Source organism: Pantherophis guttatus, chromosome 5, assembly GCF_059756535.1.
Source record: "Pantherophis guttatus breed Tessera chromosome 5, ASM5975653v1, whole genome shotgun sequence".
Taxonomy (NCBI): Eukaryota; Metazoa; Chordata; class Lepidosauria; order Squamata; family Colubridae; genus Pantherophis; species Pantherophis guttatus.
Window position 1 is genome coordinate 88,802,840 of NC_142067.1, and position 24,264 is coordinate 88,827,103.

General features: G+C 37.0%; 1 protein-coding gene and 1 pseudogene across 6 annotated transcripts in view; both read left to right on the top strand.

Annotated features, from left to right (window-relative positions):
- The window catches only part of NLGN4X (neuroligin 4 X-linked), a 192,190-nt gene that overhangs the window by 30,778 nt on the left and 137,148 nt on the right, over positions 1-24,264 (top strand). For all 6 annotated transcript variants that reach the window (XM_034431449.3, XM_034431455.3, XM_060686667.2 and 3 more), the window contains exon 2: positions 12,057-12,907. In XM_034431449.3, coding sequence (XP_034287340.1) covers positions 12,436-12,907 — 472 coding nt within the window. In that variant the 5' untranslated portion in view covers positions 12,057-12,435. The remainder of the gene's footprint in view (positions 1-12,056; positions 12,908-24,264) is intronic.
- On the top strand, positions 20,759-23,642 carry LOC148113512 (uncharacterized; annotated as a pseudogene).

The window sequence follows — 24,264 nt, forward strand, 5'->3', positions numbered from 1 at the left end:
GGTTAGCAAACGGGCTACTCATACTATACATAGTTCCAATTTTAACCCTAAAGCTGATCCTGAGTGAGGAGCTGATCTCCTAGCAGAATGCCTTCAGGTTTAACCCAATCCAAAACCTGTTGTGAAGTCCCAACTAGAGATGGAGGGTCAAAAAAGGGCACTTTTTGATCTTTCCTCTTGACTCCAGTAAGAAAACTATAAACTACTAGTTAGACAAAACACAAAACAAAGCAGTCTTCTTTTACTATTTCCTCCAGGAAAATAATAACCATACAAATAAAAAGAAAATAGCATAAGCTATTGAGCTATTGTTTGCATGGTGTGGGTTTCCTTGTGCCCTAAGAGACTTATTCAGAGTTGGCAATTCATGTGGACACAACAAAGCAGTCTCTTTAAAGTTACAGTAAAGCTTGTCTTCTTATTTCCTTCTGAATACTTGTCAGCATGAAAGACTCAGTAACGGATGGTTTTCCACACTGTGTGTGTGTCTGGTATATGATATATATGGTATAAATTATTTAAATTATAATGTTTATATAACATATAATACATAATGAACATATAATATAATTTGCTATAAAACTATTAAGGTGATTATATATTTTTTTAAAAATTAAATATACATTTTAATCTATATCATAATAAAACACAGATACCTGCAAATAGAAATAAAATGACTATGGCAAAAGAAAGCAAAGGTAGTACCAATAGTAATAGGTGCCCTGGCTTCAATCCCAAAACAAATGGAGTGCTATTTAAACATCATCAACATTGAGAAATTCACCATCAGTCAATTGCAAAAGGCAGCTTTACTCAGAACAGTTTACATCCTGCAAGGATACTTCTGACACCATTAAATATGAACATCTGCCTATTACAGGTCATTGGAAAGGACTCAATTGGGGGATAAAATCCAGTCAACATCTGGCTGACTCTGCAACGAACCACAATATATAAAATCAGTGACCCGAGTAGCAACATGTTGTGGGCTTGTTTATTTTAAGAATATAAATGCAAGTCCCTCTAATTTTCATTATTGATAGTCTTCACAATATATCTCTTTGTTAAAATATTTTTGCAGTATTAAGATTAACATAAAGTATATAATAATAGCAATGATGGTACTAATGGCATATTGATGGTCAGGAGAGTTAATGTGTGGGCTTTTTTCTTACAATTGTTATGGTGTTTAGGAGTTTAGGTTACACCTTTTCAATGGAGTGTTGTAGTTCAAAAAGAGCACTTCTGTAATATTTTTTCTTCAAAGAAAATGCAATTTACAATCCTTAAGAAGTTTGGAAATGTGCATAGGATTTTCAATTATTGGTTAAATTTTCAGCATTGCAACACATGTATTATAATATAAAACCGGGCTTGTTTCTAGCATGGAAAATACACCATATTTATTGTATAAAATGGTAAAAATGTTGAAATAGGGAGAAAAATCAAGTCTTTAGAAATACCATTCTGATTTTAAGTTGGAACACTTGCCAGACTTGTATAATAGAATCACTTTGTTTTATTGGCCATTGTTCCATCCTCACTACACGTTAGCCTGTTTGTAGCTCGTCATGCAGCTAAACCCTCCTATCCTTTAATAAATCAGAGGAAAAATGTAAATCTTGATACCTTATTAAAGAACAGGGTAAGGAAAAACAGTGGTGCTGGATATGGGATATAGATTTTGTCTTCAGAAGAACAGGTGTCACAGACCAAATTGGATTCCTCTGTTATCTCAGAATGTCACAAAATGGAGTCTGGCTTCTAAGAATGTAAGGGTCCTCCTCAGTAGGAGGTCAAAAATTTTACCAAACCAATGTTCTAAACTTTTAAAGTTTTGTCCATAGCCAGTAGATGTGGCTCAATGCATGCCAGAGAACAACAATAGCAATAAAATACACAAACTATATACACAAATTTTATGCTGAAAACAAAGACATTGCAATCACTGTCATATGTTTTGGATTATTAGTAAGTATATCTAAAGGCTATTAGGTGGCTTGGCTTTAACTCCAGATGTTTATGATTTGGAATAGTGGGGAGGAAACACAGAATATATCAATATGATAAAAACATTTGATAATGTTGCATATTGATTCCCTTAGTAAAAATGCTCAGGATAGTAGCATTACAAACTCTCTGCCTAATAGCACTTTTAGCACATTGCCTTAACAATGTCTTATAATAGTTGAAAACGTTCAGCAAAGAGAATAATGTGTGTGAGGTGGGAAATAATATATATTCTACTAAAATTATTTTTTTTTGTTTTTGTTTCTTGAGTCTCTCTTCTCCTGGAACAAAGATGCTGAATTGAGTTAAAATTTTTGAAAGTTCACTGATGTACAAAATGTAATTAAACACGGGGTGACATTTTTAAATTTTATGTGTTTGGCTGGATGATAAGGGCTGTCAAGCAAATCATTTTAACAGGTTTTGCTCTGTTATTACAGAAAAGCACTGAGACAGCATGTTTTCTTACCAGGGACTTGCCATGAATAATAAAATATTCTGTTTCTTTTCTTCATTATCGGTATTCCTTTCCTGCAAGGGTATAAAGATTTTAGGTCTCTATTTATCTAATTAAATAACATTTATACAGTGTTTTAGTTTTGCTACTTTGTGCTAAATATATCATAAGAGAAAATATTATTATTATTGTCATTTGTCCCACAGTCAGCCAAATGTTTAGACCAGGGGGACATTCAATTTTTTCCCTACGGGTTCTGTGTGTGTGGCTTGGTTGCAAGGGGAGTGGGTTCCTGTGACTGAGTGGGTGTGGCCAACTCGATGTCACTCATGCCCACACCCACTCAGTCAAATGACCCCCACCAAGCCACGCCCACCAAGCCCCGCCCTGAATAAATTTCTACCTACCTATTTTCTGCCCAGGCCTGGCCTAATTTGTTAAAGGCCTCCTGCTCTCCCTTCGCCAGTTCTGTTTCCCCTCCTTCAGAGGCCCCGTCCTTAGCCCTGCTTCCACCCCTACGGCTGCCTCTTTCTTTGGGCTTACCTTCCTCCCATGCTGGCTGGTGGCAGGCAGAGGGGTAGGCAAGCCAGGACTGAGCCGTCACCGCTGGGCTCTCCGCCAGCCCGCATCTTGTCCCTTGTTGTGAGATGCCTGCAGCCTCCACCTCTTTTTTTTCAGTGTGGCTGGATGCTTCTTGTGCCAAAAAAGAGATGGCGGCTGCAGTCTTGTTGCAGCGAAAAAAAATTACTGACCTCCATCCGCTCTGCTTCTCAAATGTGCCACCATTGTTGCCCTGTTATATGCACTGGCCATGCACCCCATTCCCTGCTGTGACTTGCAACAATTTTGGATATAATCTATTGTATACTTTCTCAGAATTAAAATGAACAAACTGACATTTTGCATTGTCATGCCATTTCAAGAGGATTTTGGAAAGGAAACAGATTTTTGCAAGCAGCAAGTTTTAGCCTTTTTTATAGTAAGACCAGCTGAAATGTCATACTTTTTCTAACATATGCTGTGAAGCCATATGTAATTTGGTGCTTCAATAAAGGAATTATCTTAATCACTTTTAATTTAATAAATAATTTAATAAATGCAAAGTTGCATGTATGACACACACATACCAGGGGTGGATTCTACTTACCACTACTACCGGTTCGCAATTATTTCTGATTCTGGATGTTGTTCTTTCCAGAACTGGTGCATTCATTTCAAATATCCTCTTGTTGGACTTGATATAGAATAAGAGATAATTTTTTCTTTGTTTTCAATCATTATGTATCGGTGACAGGTAAACACCTTTCCTCCAGTAGTTCTGTAGCTGCTGGTTCTAGTTATTCAGCCAACAGTCCTGAGTCTGCCTATTTTTCATCAGATTTCCAGGAACTCCAATACCCAGCATGGTCTTTTGTTGACCTGGGCAACAACCGAGCCAATATGGGTTTCTGTAATTTATATCTCACCATATTTTTTAAGGGACAGACATTCTTTGCCTGGCTCCTCTTGTTCTGTCCCCCTTCCTCACACAGGCAAATGTAATACCAAGCACGTCTGCCAATATTTTATTAGGTAAACAGATTAGAATTCTTGGCAGACCAAGGTTTTGGCAGCAAACTGCCGAATGCCTGCCAAGACCGTTTTCACTCCCATAAAGCAGAAGAGGACTTATCTTCAGTCCGTTCCAGGAGCAACAAATTATCCACGAGACAAAAGTTTAGTCAATGTTCAGTCCAAAATATATCCAAGCCAAATTTCAGAGATCACGATGTGACTTTCAGGGTTTAACTTTGTCCGTCACAAAGCCTGAAGAGCAATCCCACCCATTTTTATTCCTGGTGGGCTGTGGCTCTGTGACTCAGCTCAATCTCTGGCCCTCCCAAGCCTCTTCTGTTGCTGCGCATGCTTCTCCCTCCGACGTTGCCTGGGATCAAGCCAGGATTCATCATCCTTGCTCCCTATCAATTGATGCTCCGATAGGCCTTCCTCCTGGCACATCCCAGGCTGTTCTTCCTGGTCTTCGGATGGAACCTGAGGCATTGCCAGAAAGGAGGGTCCTGGAGAGGGAGGCCTTGTCAGTTCCTCCCCGTCACCTTCTGAGTCCTCTTCCTCTGTTAGGACAGGCTCGGGAGTCGGGGTCACAACACCTCTGATGAAAACTGTACAGTACGGTTGAACTCTGACATCTCATCTTGCTCAGAAGACACAAGCGCCACAGCCACATGAAGATGGTGCCTTATTGGGGGATAATTATTTTATTATTTTATTGCTTTTATCATTAGTACATTAAATCCCTTACAATATTTGCAATCTTCTGGTGAGGCATGCTCTTAGGTGGTTTCTTTTTTTTTTGAACTTCTTAACAGTACTCATAAAGTTTGATCGTAACAGCCATTTCTCAGATACCAAATTATCACTTCTGAATTTATATTTTGTATATTTTATTTTTTATTTTTATATTTTTTATTGTTTTGTATTTCCTATCACAAAATTCAAAGACATCAAATCAAATTGCTAGTTAATAAATCTGTGTTAAAAGCAGATGATCAAAAATAAGCAGGATAACTTCATGGCATGATTAAAGGTTCATTATAGAGGTGAAGATATTGTATGAAATAGAATCTCAAGCTATTTCATTCATAATGCCCTAATTGCTTTAAAAATTGAGTCCCTGTAATAGATGGGCAAATTGACATGGATGGTGTTGTCTTTTTAAATAACACAAATATAAACTATTGGAATCTTTAAAAGCCAAGGCTAATACATTAAACTGACCCTGGAAATATATGGCCCACTAATATATCCAACTGTGTGAGATCTAAGGAATATTAACAACAGTCATATTTTATACTAAGTGAATTCATCTAAGTGAAATCACCTTTCAAATCAATTTTCAAACCATCCCTGCACAAATCACTTTAGAGAAAGCCATTTCATCTGTAAATGGCCATATAGATAGCTGGATAAAAGGCTACCATGTCCATAAAAAATTATAAATGGCCAAACATTTGTGGCCACCATGAATATTTGAGCTTCCATTTGGCCATTAGGTAGAATAAAGTTTGTCCTAAATTTATCATGAGCTTCTGTCTCCAATGTAAATTTTAGTGTTGCTGATAAACTACTTTTAATTATTGGATGAAGAGTTCAACAGTGTTCCTGAAATCTGTACATGGTAATTAAAATGTTGAGTATAAGTTGAGACAAATTCTGATTGTTTCTCTGATCAATAATCATCTCTGATTATTTTCTTCATAGGTTTGGTATCAGCACAAAAAAAAAAGCATTGGCAAAGACACAGGTTCTGTGGCATTTCATAAAGTATTAACAGTTGAGGCAACTATAGAAGATACTGTAGATGTTTATCCATGTCAGTTCTTCAAGATAGTCATGAAAAGAAGCACAAGTCATGAGTACTAACACTGAGCATGCTGTTAAGGTTACAGTAACAGAAAGTTGCAAGTCTGAAAGCATTTCTCCCTTCCATTATTTTTACTTTCCATAAAACTATGATGAGTCCCTCTCTAAGAGGCTTCTCATGCCTCTTTTCCTTCTGTGGGCTGAGATTTCTTTTTTATGATGATTGTTCAGTCTGCAGCTCTTCCTCCTGTCTCCCAAGATTATTCCTTCATGTTATTCCAAAGCATTCTTCCTTCTCCATATGCCAATCAGAAAATTATTGTCTGCAAAATTACTTACACAAAGTCAATGTTTTCATTTCAAATTTTATAGTCTGACTATAAAACATTTCGAAGTAGTTTTAGTATGGTTTGTTACCATAATGTAAAGTAAATAAATACCACAATACAGCTACAAAAGCTTGATATATTCACAGATTGTTGGAGATGACTTAGACACCTTGTACTCAAAGTCAACCGATGGCAATAAATCTGAATCCTGGAGCCTCTTTTTAGAAGCTTCAGCTGAATGATTATATCACAAAAAGAGTAAAAGTTCAGTGACAAATTACTTATTTCACATGTACCAGAGTTTTTAGGCATTTCCAGGAAGAATTATAAGTCTGTCTGAGTCACATTTAAAATATTGCCAGCCATTGCAGGCCATCTAAATAAATAACAACAAAAACAGCAAACTATTATTTTCTTCTCCTCCCTTTTCCCTTGTGAAATAAACTACTGAAGGGAAATGTGAAGGAATGCTTCAAAACCACTATTTTATTGAAAGTATTACTTTTCCATGGGATTAACACTTATCTAGTTGTGAAAGCCACATTGGATAAAGCACTTTGCAATTCATCATCTTAGTTAACATAGTCAAAAGCTTTTTGGTGTTTGAAAAAAGAATATGCTTTCTGTCTTCATAAATTTTGAAATTTTGCTGGTGCCTAGAATTGTTGAGATTCTAGATTACAATGAAACAATAGCTGAGGCAAGTGCCTATCTGTTTGAATTCTAAAGTCCAGAGCACATTAGTTCTTCATTTTCTGTCTATTTTGTGGTCCCACTAGTTCTTGCTTGCAGGCAAATGATATTTCTTCTACATTTTCCTGTGTGCCATTGTTGCTACTTTATCACACTGTTGTTGGTAATCAGTCTATGTTACTTCTTGCAGCTAACAAGGTGTGGTCCACTGTCTCTTTAGCTTCTTTACAGAAGTGGAATTTGTTATCTGTTGCTGCCTTCTCAATTCTGGCTTTGCATGCATTTGTTCTTAAGGGTTGGTTTTGTGCTGGCAGAATTAGCTCCTTTGTCTCTTTTTTCAACTTTCCTGCTCTTAGCCATTGCCATGTCTTGTTATCTACTTTGCCTATTTTTTTTTAATGCATTGGTCATGTAACAGTTTGCCCTGCCATGTTTCTTTTCTATTATTCATTTGCTCTTCCTTGTAGGCCAAGGAAGAGCAAATGTATTTAATAAGTCTTTCTTGTATTTAATAAGTCTTCATGATATACTAGCTTCAGTGCATCTTCATTATTCTTCAGATATTCTTCCGATGTCTTTCTTTTTCATCTGTTTGATATACTTGTAACATTCCATACCTACCTATGGTCCTTGATACATAGAAGCTGTCAATGCCAGTGCATCGATGAAAGGTATGATTCATTTTATCCTTTTTCTGGTCTTTCTTTATATAGAGCTTTTAGTTTTGCTTCAGTCCAGTCAACTGTTCCAGCTGTCAGCTGCTCATCTTCACTTTCTTTGAAGCTTGCAAGCAACTGCCATCACCAGGGGGTTGGGGGCATCTGTGAGGGGAAACATGCTGGAGTTATGAAAGAATGCTATTGGGGAGTATGGATATAACAGGAACCATAGATGCCAAACTGAGCCATCTGCCGACCTTCAAGGGCGTCAGTCCTGGGAAAGGAATTTTCACTGGGCACCTGAGGCACTGAGTTCCCAAAACATTGGAATGAGACCTGATTGGACTACTCTCACTGGAGGGAGGATTTTGGACATTGGGGATTGCTTTTAATATATAGTTTTCATGCAGTTTTTCCTCGAGCTTGCCTCATCCATGCTGCACTCAACATCTCTAGTAAAATACCTTTTTTCTAACACCTATGGAATCGAGGATCATTCTTTCTTAGGGAATAGCTGGGGCCAGTCTCAAAATAGGGAAGCTCTGCTGTAGCAGTCAAACAGGAGACCGATGTCTACTGAGGGAACTGAGTAAAAGAAGACAAGCTATGAAAGTGGCCTGGAGGAGGCTGGAGCTTGTGGAGTCCCCCCCCCCCCGCCAAACTGCATCACCTCAAAGAGGAGCTCGAATGGCTGGGAAATGTGAGCATCTGTGAGGAGGCCCCGAAGCCCTGGTAGTTGCTCACACTGAGCGTGAAGGAGGAAGATATGGAAGAGAAAATCCTCAGTGTAACATACACCGTGGAGCCAGGAGATGGGAGCTTGATGGAGATCAGGGCAAAGACGAGCTCCCAAGGGAACTGGATGAACAAAAAGACCTGGTGGAGCAAGTGTGAAGGGTGTTGAGACATGCCTTTGGGAACTGGCAGACCAAATAACTATTTGCCCATCTAGCAGACCCTTGACTCCCACCAGGGCTGGCAGGAGATAGCATTGCAGCACAGGTGGCCACAATGGGGGGAGCAGCAGTCTCAGCTGGACCTAGCCTGGCCCAGGCAGTTGGGCCACCAGCTGTTCAGGCAGTGCAGCCCCTTCCTCGAGGGGGGCTGTCTTCCCAGATGAGGGATGCTAAGACTAGACTTCCTGCCCTGGCCTTGAAATATGCAGGAGAACCAAAACAACTGAGATTTTTCCTCACCCAGGTGTGGAATTATAAGTAGGAGTACAGAGTAGACATGGCCACCAAAGCAGCTCAGGTCTGGTGCATGACCATGGTCCTGGAAGGCACCACTGCAGAGTGGATGGTCTCTATCCACAATGATGATGTACAGACACTGAAGCTTAGACCGATTCATGATGGCCTCGCGTAAGCAGATCGAAGACCCACTCACCCAACACAAGGCCTGAACCCACATCAAAAACATCAATCAGCCACAGGGGATTGGCAGTGTACAACCAAGAGTTTTGCAAGCTGGTGTGCCAGCTGACCAATTGGCCAGAGGACATCCTAATAGAATGCTTCCAAGATGGGCTCAGTGATAATGTATGCAACACCTGCATCTCACAGCCCGCCCTGCATTTTCCACCAGTGGTATGTGCTAGCTAAACAAGTTGAGATAGCAACCCCTGGCTAGGTCCAAAGCCAAAACGCCCGTGGCTGGCAACATTCTCAACCAGTGGCCCAAAATCAACCAAGGCAGTATCCAAAAATTCCCAGGGAATATTGGGACCTAAACAACCTTTTTAGCGAGAAAGGGTCCAGTGCGCTTCCACCACACTGGTCAACTGACTGCGCCATTGTGCAACTGCCATAACCAGGGGGGAGGGGGCAACTGGGAGGAGAAACATCTGGAGATGTGAAAGAATGCTATGGGAAATTGGGGAGTATGAACACTAACAGGAGCCAGAAGTGCCAAACTGAGCCATCTGCCGAGCTTTAAGGATGCCAGTCCTGGGAAAGAAATTTACACTCGTGTCTGAGGCACTGAGTTCCCAAAACATCAGAATGAGACCTTATTGGACTGCTCTCACAGGGGGGAGGGGATTGCTTTCAATATACAATTTTCACATGGTTTTTCCTCAGAGCTTGCCTCATTCATGCTGCACTTGGCATCTCTAGTAAAAGTAGCTTTTCTCTAACACTTATGAAATCAAGGGTCATTCTTTCCTAGGGAGTAGCTGGGGTATAATCTGTTGTTGAGAATGACATAGTAGTAGTAGGTGGGACTAGAAGCAATATTAGGTAGATTGCTCCACTTCCCTCATCTATGGAAAGTCAAAACATTTTACAGATGTCAAAATATATTCTGCAGAAATAAATTAACACTTATTAATTATTGGTGCCTTTCATATTTTGAAAATAGTTTGAAACAAATGATTTGGTCCTCACATGATTATAAGCTAACAAAAAAAACTACAGTTGCTTTGAAACCACATTAAATATGTATTGGGTTTATTTACTTCTGAGTCATTTTTTGAAGCTTGTACAGTCGTGATAGCTCTACTCTTAAATATGGTTAATGGAAATGAGAAGGGGGACTGTGGCTTGGTATAAATGAGTCTATTTTTATTTTGTTTGTAAGGAAGAATAATATTTTCATGAATGAAAATTCACATGTAATTTTTGTTTGTTCTTTCTCTATCCAACCTTAATAAAAAGGCAAATTTGATTCTGCTTACTTGCTACGAATCAGGATTCTGTGGAAACCACTAGCTAATGGTGAATATAAAGAGCCATGTTAAAAATAGACTATACTCTCGGGACAAACTGGAAATACCTAGCCTGATAACATTTAGTGTTTATTTCTTCAAGATCCCCTGGAAATTTCATTTGCTGTATGTTTAGGTTCTGATGTAGAAAATTACTTGGACTGACACTTCTTATTCTTACTGCAAATAGAATATAATTAAAAAGATCAGTATTTTGCTTACAGGCAAAGATTAGGCTCAAATTACTTTTAGATACAGCAGGCTGAGGGATGGGCAATATATAAAAATGTGCATTGGATCAATAAAAGTGATAAGATGCCCAGAAGTAATAGAATAACCGTTGGCAGAGAGGATGTTAAGTATACAAAAATCTTCAGGTTAATCCTTGAACTGTTGTACTGGGCTGCAAAGATTCTTTACCTGAATTTTGGAAATAAGCTATTAGAAGACAAGCTAGATTTTTATAGATTTTGTAGGAGGAGAGCTGTTTCATTAGTCTAGAATGGTATAAAATGAGGAGGAGTCTGGAAGCACCCTTATCTGACTAGAAGATTTTATTTAAAATCATAAAGTCATTTCATGGACTGTGGCTCATTTCATTAGGATTCATAGAGTCCATGACTGATATAGACAGTTCTTGAGATATTTTGCATTGCAACTCCTATCCTCTCTATATGGTACAAACAGGAGTCTAAGTTACTGGACTACATATTTGTCAGAGCTTCATTAGCATACTGAACTATAAGTAGTTCTTGACTTTTGACCGCAATTGAACCCCACATTTCTGTTGCTAAGTGAGACAATTGTTAAGTGAGTTTTGCCCCATTTTACAACCTTTCTTCCCACAGTTGTTAAGTGAATCACTGCAGTTGTTAAGTTAGTAACATAGTTGTTAAGTGAATCTGGCTTTCCTCTTTGACTTTGTCAGAAGATTATAAAAGATGATAACATGACCCTGGGACACTGCAACTGTTATAATGGTAAACCATTACCATGGAGATGCTGCAACAGTCATAAGTATGAAAAATAGTTATAGGTCACTTTTTCACTGCCATTGTAACTTTGGACAGTCACTAAATGAACTATTGTAAGTCAAGGACCATCTGTATACAGTTGGTATAAGAGAGTTTCTATGCTCCTGTTAAACATTAAATAATGCATTTCACAAAAAAGGAAAGTCTCCTTGTCCTGATATGTTTTCAAGTAAAGAAGACTCACATCCAATATTTCTGAAAACTGTTCAACTATGTGTTTGATTTTCCAGAATAAAAGACAAATACAGTCAGTTTAAATATAGAAAAATATTTTGTACTTATTTTTCTGCTTATGAGAATGCATGCTTATGCATAATCTTTATCCTAAAGACGTTCAGGTTTTTTTTTTAATGCTCAAGGAGTATAGTTTGTATTTATATACTCCTTCAACTACAAAAGAGTAAATACTCTACCTTACAGGTTCACTGCAAATTCAAAATGCCTCAGATTAATTATATAAATTTGGTTTTGTTGAATTCCTTCCAACTTTTCTTTAAGTTTAAGTAAATTGGTAATGACATTGGGTTTCATTATTAGATTTAGGTTTTGTACATGGCACTTCTTTTCCAACGGACATGGTAGCTTATGTTTAGTATGATTATTAAAGCATGGCTGTTAGTGACCTACTGGAGAGGGATAGAGTATTCCAATATGATTCATGAATGAGCTATTCTTGCATCCTGATGCTTATTTCACAGTAATTGATAGAGGGAATAAAATTGTGGCAAAACAATACAACTGTATTTTTTTAAAGAACTATTTTAGTAAAATATAATTCTTTGTTTCTCTCCATTTCTTCCCTGACAGGGTTCTCCATCAAGATGGAATTAACTCAAATGGATTTGCATAGTAGGCTCTAAGTATCTGGGCATCTTATCTTCTTGGATAAGTGATATCAGCATTGAATACAAGAATCAAGGGATGGGCTGCAGCCAGAAGAAGTCAATTGCTGTTTGTGTTTCTGGGAACTGTCTATGTTTAATCTGCTGAGATACCTACCACATTTAAATTGGGTTTTCTCTGCTTGACCAAGAATACTTTACATTTTTGTTGGTAAATTATTCTTTTCCTCATACACCTCATACACTTTTCTAATTTTCACTGTTGTTTCTGTCTTTTTCTGCAAAATTTGTTTTTCTGCCTGGCTGTGAACGTCTTCAGGACCTGCTAATGCTGATGTGAAACCATGTCAAAGCCAGTGGGACTCTTATGGCTGTCTTTGATTTTTACTCCTATTTGTGTCATGCTGAATTCTAATTTCCTCCTTTGGATAACTGCCCTAGCAATACGTTTTACACTTATTGAGGGACAAGCACAATACCCAATTGTAACTACAAATTATGGCAAAATCCGTGGTGTAAGAACACCTTTGCCCAATGAAATCCTTGGTCCTGTGGAACAGTATTTGGGAGTCCCTTACGCTTCTCCTCCAACTGGAGAGAGACGTTTCCAACCCCCAGAACCTCCTTCTTCATGGACTGGTATACGGAATGCCACACAATTTGCTGCTGTTTGCCCACAGTATCTGGATGAGAGATCACTGCTTAATGATATGCTACCAGTTTGGTTTACTGCCAACTTGGATACTGTAATGACCTATGTGCAAGATCAGAATGAAGACTGCCTTTATCTGAACATCTACGTACCAACTGAGGATGGTAAGTACATTCACTAACCATGAACCGGCCAGTTGGCCAGTTTGCACAATTTATTGCAGCGTATGTTGTAGGAATTCTTCAGTGATCTGTGTGATGAACTATAAAAAAGTTATTGGTTCTTATTAGATTAAAAACATTATAAGAATAGCCTGTATTACTTGTTCATGCATTTATGATCACAGCCCAATTTTCCTTTCAAAGAGTGCATTATGTCAATGTCTGGTTGTTGATAGAGAAAAAGTCAAGATATACAATTAAAAAAATATAAATAGTTTTGTGACTATTTAAACAAAAAAAAATAAGGAAATTGTAATATTTTAAGAATCTATAGTAATATATTATGTAAGCCTTAAAAAGAACAAAAATGTCTATAGTTTATTTTAATAGAAAACTTTTTAATGATCATTGACTTTTTAGAAGTGCCTGACTTTTTATTATTTATTTAGAATAAATAATATATCTATATGGCATAACAATATTTTGATTTTTAAGCTGTCAGAATTTTAGTAGCTCTCACTGTGTATGTGTATAGATAGATAGATAGATAGGTAGATAGATAGATAGATAGATATAGATATATAATTCTTAATTCAGACAATTGCAAATAAGCCAATCAATAACTATAACAAAATAGCCAGGAGTTATTAATTGTTTCAAATAAATATCCTTCCCTAATTATTTTTCTATGGATTATTTCTATTACAAAAATTTATGTTTTTTCATATGATTATAATTGTGAATAATCCCTCATTAACATTCTTAGCAATAGCCTTAGTTTTGATCTTTATTCCTTACCCAAAGATAGTGATTTACATAGCACATAGCTTTTTGGCTGTATTATACAGAATAATATAAAATTGTCCTTTAGATGTGTATTAGTAAAATATTTAAAACGGATCATTTCAATTCACTTTTGTTCATAACTATAGATTTATCACCATCTATGTATCCTGCATAATTTGTTTATTTAATATAGCAAAGCACTTGAGGCCTCTGAGTATCACCATTCTGGTTTTGTTTTGTTTTGCTTTGCTTTTTTGCTTTGATATGTGCTTTTATTTAAGATTCTGTTGAGTGTTGGCAGTGCTGCTAGTATAATTAATTCTTACTTCATACCTTTAAAAAAGGAAAATGAAACATTACTATTACTACTGCTGCTACTCCTACCAATAATGTAAAAAAAAAACAACCCACTTAAGCTATGAAGTCTTAGCACCTTTTCCATCCCTATTCCCATTAGCATATTACAATGCATCCATTTATTTTTCTCTGTTTCATCTGAAGGAGTTAGTGGTTCAGTCTTTCCAAGGTCCTTGCTAAATGATGTTCCTCTTGTTGATGGAAAAGAACTTATTGGCCAAGATTGATTCAAGATGGATTATGGAGAAGTATGACCGATCATTTCACAGCAAGTGAAAAGAAGAGCAAACTGGCATGATTTTAATGGAGAGCTATGGTGCTGCATAAATAAAGAAAGGAAGAGTTCAGTTGTGACATTATATAAAGGAAAATAAAACACTTTCAGTCAGACTCCAATTTCCTTTTTTATTTTGTACAAAAAAACAGAGGCAATTTTACCAGCTTGTTCTTGAACATGAAGAGTTTTTATAAACAGCCTTTTTTTCAATTTACTGCATTTCATGCAAGAAAAATAAGCCGAAGGTGTACCTCCTATCTCATACAGATGCACAAAGCAAATGAAACCTGCGTGCATTCAAGCTGTTCAAGAAGTTCATACTAAAAATACTGTTTGTTTAATTTAATCTAGGGGAATCTTCTATTTTCACTATCATTTTGATACCAAGATTAAGGGACTCACTTTATATAAATATTAATATAAAATCAGCTAATTTATAGATAATTAAAAATAATCCAGAGGAAGAAAAGATTATAGAAAGAATTTATTTATTTTGTCTCTAACTTGAAGTGGGTTGATATCAAATTCGTCTAATTTTTGGAAATTTATGATCTCTGGCATGAATTTATGGAATGTACTGTAATTGCCAGAATTTTTGTGCTAGAGCCTACTTTCATGGCATTCTACTTTCATGAGAGCTTCTGCACTGGAGACAAAAGCCTTATGTGTATAATCACACTTGGCCAAAAAAAGTAATCAATTCAATTCAATTTTGTCTCTGATACTTATTTTATAGAAAAGGAGAGCATTGAAAAAAATTTCACTTATATATTTTTGGAGAGTTATCTAAACATCACTGCGCCAAAGTAATAGTATATAAGGCGATCCCATTTAAGTGATGACTGGGTGATGCTATGCGGATGCTATATCACTGAGGGAAATTGCCTCAAGTGGTTCAGAAGCTTGGAAAGCTTTCTAAACCATTAGTTTACAAATGCCCATTGAAATTGCCGCCTGAAAACTAAAATATCCTAATTGTTTTTATTTTGCTAGGCATATATTGGAGTTGCACAAAAATACTAAGAGGGAGGGAGATATTTGAAATTTGTTTTCTAAGATTTTTTTTTTTTTGGATAATTGTTTTCTGGGAATTTATTTGAGGTATCATCAATACTGGTGAGGACAGGGCAGCATTTTTCTTGGTCTGTCTTCCTGTCTTATTTTTTTCATATGGAAAACACTGGATAATTATGCAGTTGAAGTTGTTCTTACAATACATCAAGAAACACACCTTCAAGAAGGGATTGTCAAGATTGGGGAAATGTCAGTTATTGATGGCGAGACAGGACTACGTTGATTGAGCCAAGATGCCTCAGACAATAGTTCAGCAGAGTTCTCTTGATCGTGCCAATTGTTATACATGAAATTATATAATACAAAATATGCATTTATATAGGATAAAAAAGTGAGAAAACTCCTAATTGAGAAGAGAAAAAGATACTCTTGGGTTTGCCAATTATAAGAACAGTCAAGGATATGATGTAATAAATTCATTTTGTCAACAATGGTGGTTGATGACATCAGCAGGATTCAACTGGACAAGACTATACTTCTTATAGATGAAAGTTACTGCAATCTATGAGCAAAGACAAAGTTATACAAGTCTAGACATTTTAAACCAGTAGTTGAGGTCCAATATGATATTAATGAAGATCATGACATTCTTTTGGTTTCAGGATTCACATCTGATGAACCCATACATTTTTATAGTTAGCTTTTTAAAATCTATACAGTATTGAAATTCAGGTGAACATTGATTGCTTTTTCTGGGGATGAAGGTTTGTCTACAAGTAAAGACATTTTCATATTTTTAAACTACATTTTGAATTGTCTCCATTTTGGGAGTTCTAGAATATTTATTTTTCACTGTCCTAGAACATTTTACAGTTTTCTCAGTTTGGTGAACTGCCCGAGTTTGTTTATACTGTGATCTGTATTATATGGTAGCTCAGATATTTTCCTTAGTTTGGGAATAAATTTTGCTTTTATTACTTTCACCTCATGCAATTTGGGATTTAGGGTTTTTTAGTTTCTGGTATTCTCTTCTCTGGCAAGAATCATTTGACCGTTGAAGCAAACCAAGAGAGCAACCATCATAATTAATGATGGTTCTCACTATTCATAGTATGAGTATCAGAAGTGGGTTTCAGCAGGTTCTGACCAGTTCTGGAGAACTGGTAGCGGAAATTTTGAGTAGTTCGGAGAACTGATAGTAAAAATTCTGACTGGCCCTGCCCCCATCTATTCTCTTGCCTCCCAAGTCCCAGCTGATCGGGAGGAAATGGGGATTTTGCAGTAACCTTCCCCTGGATTGGGGAGGGAATGGGCATTTTACAGTATCCTTCCCCTGGAGTGGGGTGGGAATGGAGATTTTACAATATCCTTCCCCTGCCACGCCCACTAAGCCATGTCACACCCACCAAGCCACACCCACAGAACCAATAGTAAAACATTTTGAAACCCACCACTGATGAGCATACTGTAATCTAAAAACTAAAATTCAGAATGCAATTAATGAATGGAACATTAGACGGAGAGCCAGTTTAATGTAGTGGTTAAGGCCTCAGGATAGGAACCAGGAGACTGTAAGTTCTAGTGAATCTGAGCTACTCACTTTCTCTCAGTTCTAGGAAAGAGATAATGGCAAACCACTTCCCCCCAAAAAACCTGACAAGGAAATTTCAGGGACTTATTCAGGCAGTCAACGGTAGTCACCACTGAAAAAAAAAGGTTTGAATTTATAAACATTACAATATAACTTGGTTTGTCCATGTGGTAGATGTGAAATACCAATCTGTTCCAGTAGGCCCATTCTGGATAAACTGTTAGGATTTGAAATAATTCAGATTGAAAGAATCCTCCAACAATAATAGAAAACATTAATTATAGAATACATTTGTCTAAAATAGGTGCCTACTTTAGGTATAATTATAGAGAAAAATCAAAAGTCCAAATTTTGTTTCCATGGAATGGCTATATGAATGTTTTTAGTGACCCTGTCTGGTATGGCTGAAAAATAGACAGTTAAATTTATAAAAGAAGATTCAAGCTTGCAGAGAACCAGTATAGGAAGAGGTGATTTCTATTTAATATATCATTGGAACATTAAGTTATTTGTTGATCCTGATCAACTCAAGGTTGACTCAGCCTTCCATCCTTCTGAGGTTGGTAAAATGAGGAACCAGATTGTTAGGTGCTGACTGCTGACTCTGTAAACCACTTAGAGAGAGCTGTAAAGCACTATGAAGTAGTATATACAGTAAATCTAAGTGCTATTGCTTTAAGCATAAACACAAGCTACTCCGGCAATGTTTGTATATGGTTTGTAGGTTTGTATATGAAAATGTAACCATGCTTTAAAGAGACTAATTTCAACACTGTGTCACCTGTTCTCCAAAGTTAGTTTATATAAATAATGAAAACAAAGTTGAAGGTAAAAAATACAGACCATCCAAAACATATTTCAGGATTTTAATGAGCTCATTTTATCCTGGAAACTCTTGATCTCTCCCAATCACATATTTGATTATAATGATTGATTTAATGATCAACATTAGCTTTCTTGTGAATACAGACAATTCCCAATCAAGAGAACTAATTATGCTACTCTACTATGTATTGTCAGATTACATTTGCCATACTATATCCAGTCTGGACACTACTCATTAAAAAGTACAGTGAGAAGCTTGAACAATTCTATAAGATGTTCAAGATGACAGAGAGTCTCATATCTCTGTGAGAAATGGTTAAATGTTCTAGGAGGGTTTAGCCTGTGGGAAATACAGTAACAATTTCTAAAAGTCAGAAGGGAGTCTGCATAGAAGATGCAGTGAACCTAGTTTCTATCTTTCTAGCTTCAAAAAGTAGGAATGAGACTGTTTTTTTTTTTAAATTTATTTTTATATGCCGCCCTTCTCCGGAGACTCAGGGCGGCTTACAATGCATTAAGCAATAGCCTTCATACTTTTGTATATTTTATACAAAGTCAGCTTATTGCCCCCACAAACTGGGTCCTCATTTTATCCACCTTAGAAAGGATGGAAGGCTGAGTCGACCTTGAGCCTGGTGAGAATTGAACTCGCAGTAATTGCAGGCAGCTGGATGTTAAATGCTGCCTTAGTAGGAGGCATTAACCTCCTACGCCACTCAGGCTTTTTATTGAAGTTGTTTAAAACTTCAATAAAAAGGCTCAGGCTAAATATTAGGAAGAACTTAGCGGCTAATAAATGGACTAGGTATGGACTAAAATACTGAAAGTATTTTAACCCAGGATGGAATGATCATCTTCAGAGGTGCCCAGTGGATTTGCACTAAATATTGGGTTGAACTAAATGACCTTCTATGGTCATTTCTATCTCTTTATGTCTCCTGAGTAGACTACTTCCCATATAATTATTACTACTATTACTGTTATTATAGTACTGTCTCTATATTATGGCTTTTATGGTCCTTGTTCAGAAGTCAGTCAAATATTCACATCTTTCTGGAAGATGGAAAGATCTTTCAAAAGAACCTATAGCTTTCTGAAATGAGAGGAAGGAATTGCTGGCTATCAGAGTAACAAACAGGCTGGCACTTGGTCACTCTGCTGCACAATGCAGAATCAGCAATGTTCTTGTGAACTTCACAATTATGGTCCTGTTTCAGACCCTAAATTCTGTTCAGAATTTAAAAGTTAATTGCTCCAGTTTTCTAGGTTTTAGTTCACCAGTTTTTGTTCTTATTGCCCTTGTTTTGCTTTTCTTCCTCCTCTTCCTCCTCCTCTTCTTCCAGAAAAATATTAGTTTGAGATTTCAGTGACATTAAATGATGCTACTCCCTCTCTTCTAGATAATGGAGAATCTGTCTGTAAAAAACAGTTCAAATGATAAGCTTCCTTAGCACAATTTTTCAATATTTGGGAGATGAATTTGGAAATGTATGCAAACTGAGTCTTTGTTATTATTTTGGCTCTTAGACTCTGGAGGATTAATTTAAAAAATGAATGCATTTTTTTATAGTCACAGTTCAGTTTTGTTTTTTAAAAAGCACAGCTAGAGCTACATCAAAATCATTCTGATTGTGAACATGACAGTGAGGTGCAGATGCTATTTTTCCCCCAACGCTTCATTTGAAAGGGTAACAAATAATTCCTTAGAGTTTACTTTGCTCATCTGGTGCTAAAAAACTAAGAAAACATCTGGTGAATACTAAGAAATGTAAAAATATCTCTGTAATGTGATTGTACAAAACAAGGATGGAGAGAACAGTATGGGTAGGTGTTTTTCCCCCATTTAGTCACATAAGGTAGACAACAAAGAAACAACAAAGTTTCTGACAACAGAGTCCCCTGCCATGCCACTGAATAAAGTTATCAGATATATCTCACAATTAGATTATTAAACATTTATTACTTTTTTAATTACTACTTCTAAAATATATTATATTTAAAGAAGTTTGTTTAGAACTACTAAATATGGGTTCCAGAATTCAAATTCTGAACCAAGATCCAGTTTGGTGTAGTGGTTCAAGTGCTGGCCTAGAAACCAGGAGACTGTGAATTCTAATCCTATTTTAGACATAGAAGTAATCTAGGTGAATTTGGGCTAGTTACTCTCTCTCAGCCAAAACCAGTGGTGAAATCTAAAATTTGTTACCATGTTCTGTGGACATGGCTTGGTGGGGTGGTGGTGGTGGTAATGTGACTGGATGGGTGTGGCCATTTTTTTTAACTTTTAAAACCATTTTTTCTTTTAAATGCCTCTGACAATCCCAGCGAATTGCCTGATCGGCAGAGGTTTTTTAAAAAGCCTCTGCCGATCAGGCAACTCAGCTTGGATCGTCAGAGGCATTTAAAAGAAAAAAAGGTTTTTTTTCTTTTAAAAGCCTTTGACAATCCCAGCTGAGCTGCGCGATCATCAGAGCCTTTTTTTTTTAATTTAAAAGCATTTTTTGCCCGAAGAGGTTGTAGAAAAAATGCTTTTAAAAGTAAAAAAAAGCCTGATGATTGTGCGGCTCAGCTGGGCATTGGGGGGGGGGGCAGGGATTTTTGCTACCAGTTCTCCGAACCACCCGCCTCCATTGCTACTGGATCGGGTGATCCGGTCCGAACCAGAAGCATTTCACCCCTGGCCAAAACCACAGGGTTGTTGTTAGGAAAATAGGAGGAGGAAGGAGCATTTTGTATGCACTTATAAAGTAACAAAGGCAAAATAAAAATCTAATTGAGATAGATGGATGGATGGATGGATGGATGGATGGATGGATGGATAGTGTCAGACCTGCCACAAACCTAAATCTCTAAATAAAAGTGATATATATACCTTACAATTAGATAATTAAACATTGATTACATCTTTAATTACTACGTCTAAAATATATTATATTTGGACTTCCGGTTGGTTCTGCGTGCTTCGAGACGCTCCTCCGTGAGCGCCCGATCCCTGGCACTGTAAAAGCCTCCAGAACAGCAAAAAAACAGCTGTCTGGAGGCTGGAAACCGTCTCCCTGGGCAAAGGGGAGAGAGGAAAGCCGACAGACAGAGGTAGAGCCCACCAAGTGCCCTAGGAGAAATTCTGGGGCGCGAAGGGTGAGAGCTACCTAGAAGCCTGTCAATCCGCTCTGGACCTGGGTCAACTCTGCTAATTAGCGGAGCAAGAAGCCGCGACCAATTCTGCTAAATACAAATGAGGGGAACATCCTGAATTGCTGCAGGAAGAACAAGCCAGGAAAAGTCAGACTGCAAGTATTTAACTTAACTCCAATGTTTATTGCCTCCTTCGGAAGTAACAATTTAGTAAATTTGCAACAAAATGGCGATTGAAGCTTGAAAAGGGCGTGGAAAGTGAAAGTTAAAGAAAAGTTTCGTTTCGCTGTAAGCCTCTTGCCTGAAAAGAGCTTTTGTAATGAGAGAAGGAGGATTTTAAGACGTCAATTTAAGATTGGGGAAAACTTTTGACTTTGATGAACTTTTCCTTTTGGCTTCTGACTAAAATATAAAGATTAATTTAACCTAAACTGAGAATGGCCTCAAAACCTGTAAAGACTGTTTCCACTAAAGGAACTGGGAGTGCTGGAAGTTCCCCAGCTCACACTTTTAAAATGCAAGCCTCTGCACCCCCAACAGACCCACAGACTTTAACGATTGAAATGATTCAAGAAGCCCTAATAGCTACACAGACTAAACTTGCCACTGTGATTAACGAAAAAATTAATGAAACTAATGAAAAAATACAGGCAGTTTCAGAGGACATTTCAATTCGGAATCAGGAAATTAGGGAAGATATATTATTGGCATTTAAAGGTCTGGCAGGCAATATTGAAATATTGGATGACAAAGTTGAAGAAATTAAGCAATCTACAGAAATTTTGGATAATAAAGTAGCAGAGACTCAGAATAGAATTGAAAGGGCTGAAGCTGATGTAATCATGATTCAATACAGGGATATGGAATTTGCTTTAAGAATAAGAGGGGTGAAGGAAAATAAACAAGAGAATTTGAAAGAAATGATGTCAGAGGCATTGGCAGAGATGTTAGGGGAGAAGAAAGTGGAGTTAGGCTGGCAGATTGACAAGATATATCGTGTCAATTCATGGGTGGCCAGACAGAAACATCTACCAAGAGACATTGTAATATATTTTACTACAAGGAGATTATGCAATGAAATTTTACAGGCTACCTTCAAAAACAAGCTTCAGGCCAGGAGGTGATGACAATGAAAGAAATTCCTCCCAAAATGTTGAGAGCTAGAAGGGATTATGCCTTTCTGGTGGATGAACTGAAAAAGCGTGAGATACAGTATAGATGGGAAGTGCCAGCTGGCTTAGTGGTGACATATTCGGGAAAGAGATATCGCCTTAATACAATATGGAAAGCAAGAGTTTTTTACGTCAATGTGTTAAAGGCTGGGACATCCAAATCACCAGAAGGAAAAAGAAAGAAGGAAGTAATGGAAGGAGAGAGAAAAGAGCTGATGACAGTAGTCCAGGGGGGAGTTTCAATGTGTCAAGAAGAATTGTTACAGATTGCTGTTCAAGATTTGGATTTAATTGATATATCAGAAGAACCGAAGGATCAAAGACAGACTAGAGCAGCAACAGCTAAACGCAGGGAAGAATTAAGGCAGCAACAACTTCAGATGGCAACTCAAGAAACTACCAAAACAGAAGCTGTGGGAGGAGCCAGACCTAAAGGTCAAATGAGGCAAGACCATCAGAAAATGCTCCAGATGCTTCAGAGCCCCAGAGATGGGAACTAGATTTTTAACCTGGAATGTCAACAGTTTGAATTCGCCACAGAAGAGGAGGAAAATATTTCACTATCTTAAACAATTTAAGAATAATGTAATTTGTTTACAAGAGACTCATATTAGGATACAAGATCAAAAATATTTGACAAATACAAGATTAGGTACACATTATGTAGCAGCAGCACCAGAGAAGAAAAACGGTATAGTCATATATTTTATTTTATTTATTTTTATTTTATTTTTCAATTTATATACCGCCCTTCTCCCTGAGGACTCAGGGCGGTGCACAGCCAGAATTAAAAACATGAAATACAAATATTAAAAACAATTAAAATCTATATAAATTTGGCCCAAAATTTAAAAAACCACAAACCAATTAAACATTTAAAAATTTTTAAAAAATTTCTTCCTAAGCCAGCCCGGCTTGCTGGAAAAAGTGGGTTTTAAGGGCACGGCGGAAGGCACTGAGGTCTTGGATTCTCCTTATCTCTGGGGGCAGCTGAATTTGAAAAGAGACTTAATTGCCAAATTAATTGAAGCAGATGATCAAGGAAGGTTTTTAGCGATTGAACTTTTAATAAAAGGAGAAAAGTTACTGGTAATTGGAGTATATGCCCCGAACCAACAACAGGAAAATTTTTTATAATCTTCTACATTCAAAGTTGATACAATGGGGATACAAGACTTGTATCCTATTGGGTGACTGGAATGGTGTTTTGGACGTAAAAAAGGATAAGAAATGTAAGGCAAGTTGTTAACTTACTAGAGTGTTTAGGAAGGAACAACCAGGTCCCCGCAGTGCTAGTATTTTTGGATGCTGAGAAAGCCTTTGATAGATTGAATTGGCATTTTTTTATTAAAATTAATAGAAAGGATGCAACTTGGAGAACATTTTATACAATCTATTAAGGCAATATATCAAAAACAAACAGCGCAAATAATAATCAATGGTGGTTTAACAGATATTTTTAATATAGAATAAGGAACAAGGCAAGGTTGTCCCCTGTCTCCATTATTGTTTATTTTGACGCTGGAAATTTTACTGAGTAAAATACGTGGGACGGATACAATAAAGGGAATTAAAATTAGATAGCATGAGTATAAGCTACGGGCATTTGCGGATGACCTGGTTGTTACCTTAGCCCAACCGGTACAATCGATTACAGCCTTGATGGATATAATTAACTTATATGGACAAGTATCTGGTTTTAAAATAAATACAGCTAAAACAAAGATAATAGCTAAAATATATGACTAGAAGCCAAAAAGAAGAGATAGAATGGGTAACAGAATTTGAGATAGTTAAGAAGGTTAAATATTTAGGGGTTTATATTATGACCACAAATACGAAATTAAATCAGCACAACTATGAACCGTTATGGCAAAAAATACAGAAAGAGATGGAAAATTGGAAAAAACTACAACTGTCTTTGCTGGGAAGGATAGCCGCAGTAAAAATGAATGTTTTACCAAGGTTTTTATTTCTTTTTCAAATGATACCTATACTTAAAAAAGATGAAAATTTGAAGGAATGGCAGAAGGGCATAAATAAATTTGTTTGGGCAGGGAAAAAACCGTGAGTAAATCAAAAGATAATGCAAGATACACGAGAAAGAGGAGGTCTTAAAATGCCCAATTTAAGATTGTACTACGAAGCCGCTGCCCTCTCAGCAATTATTGATTGGATAAATTTAACGGAGGAAAGGATATTA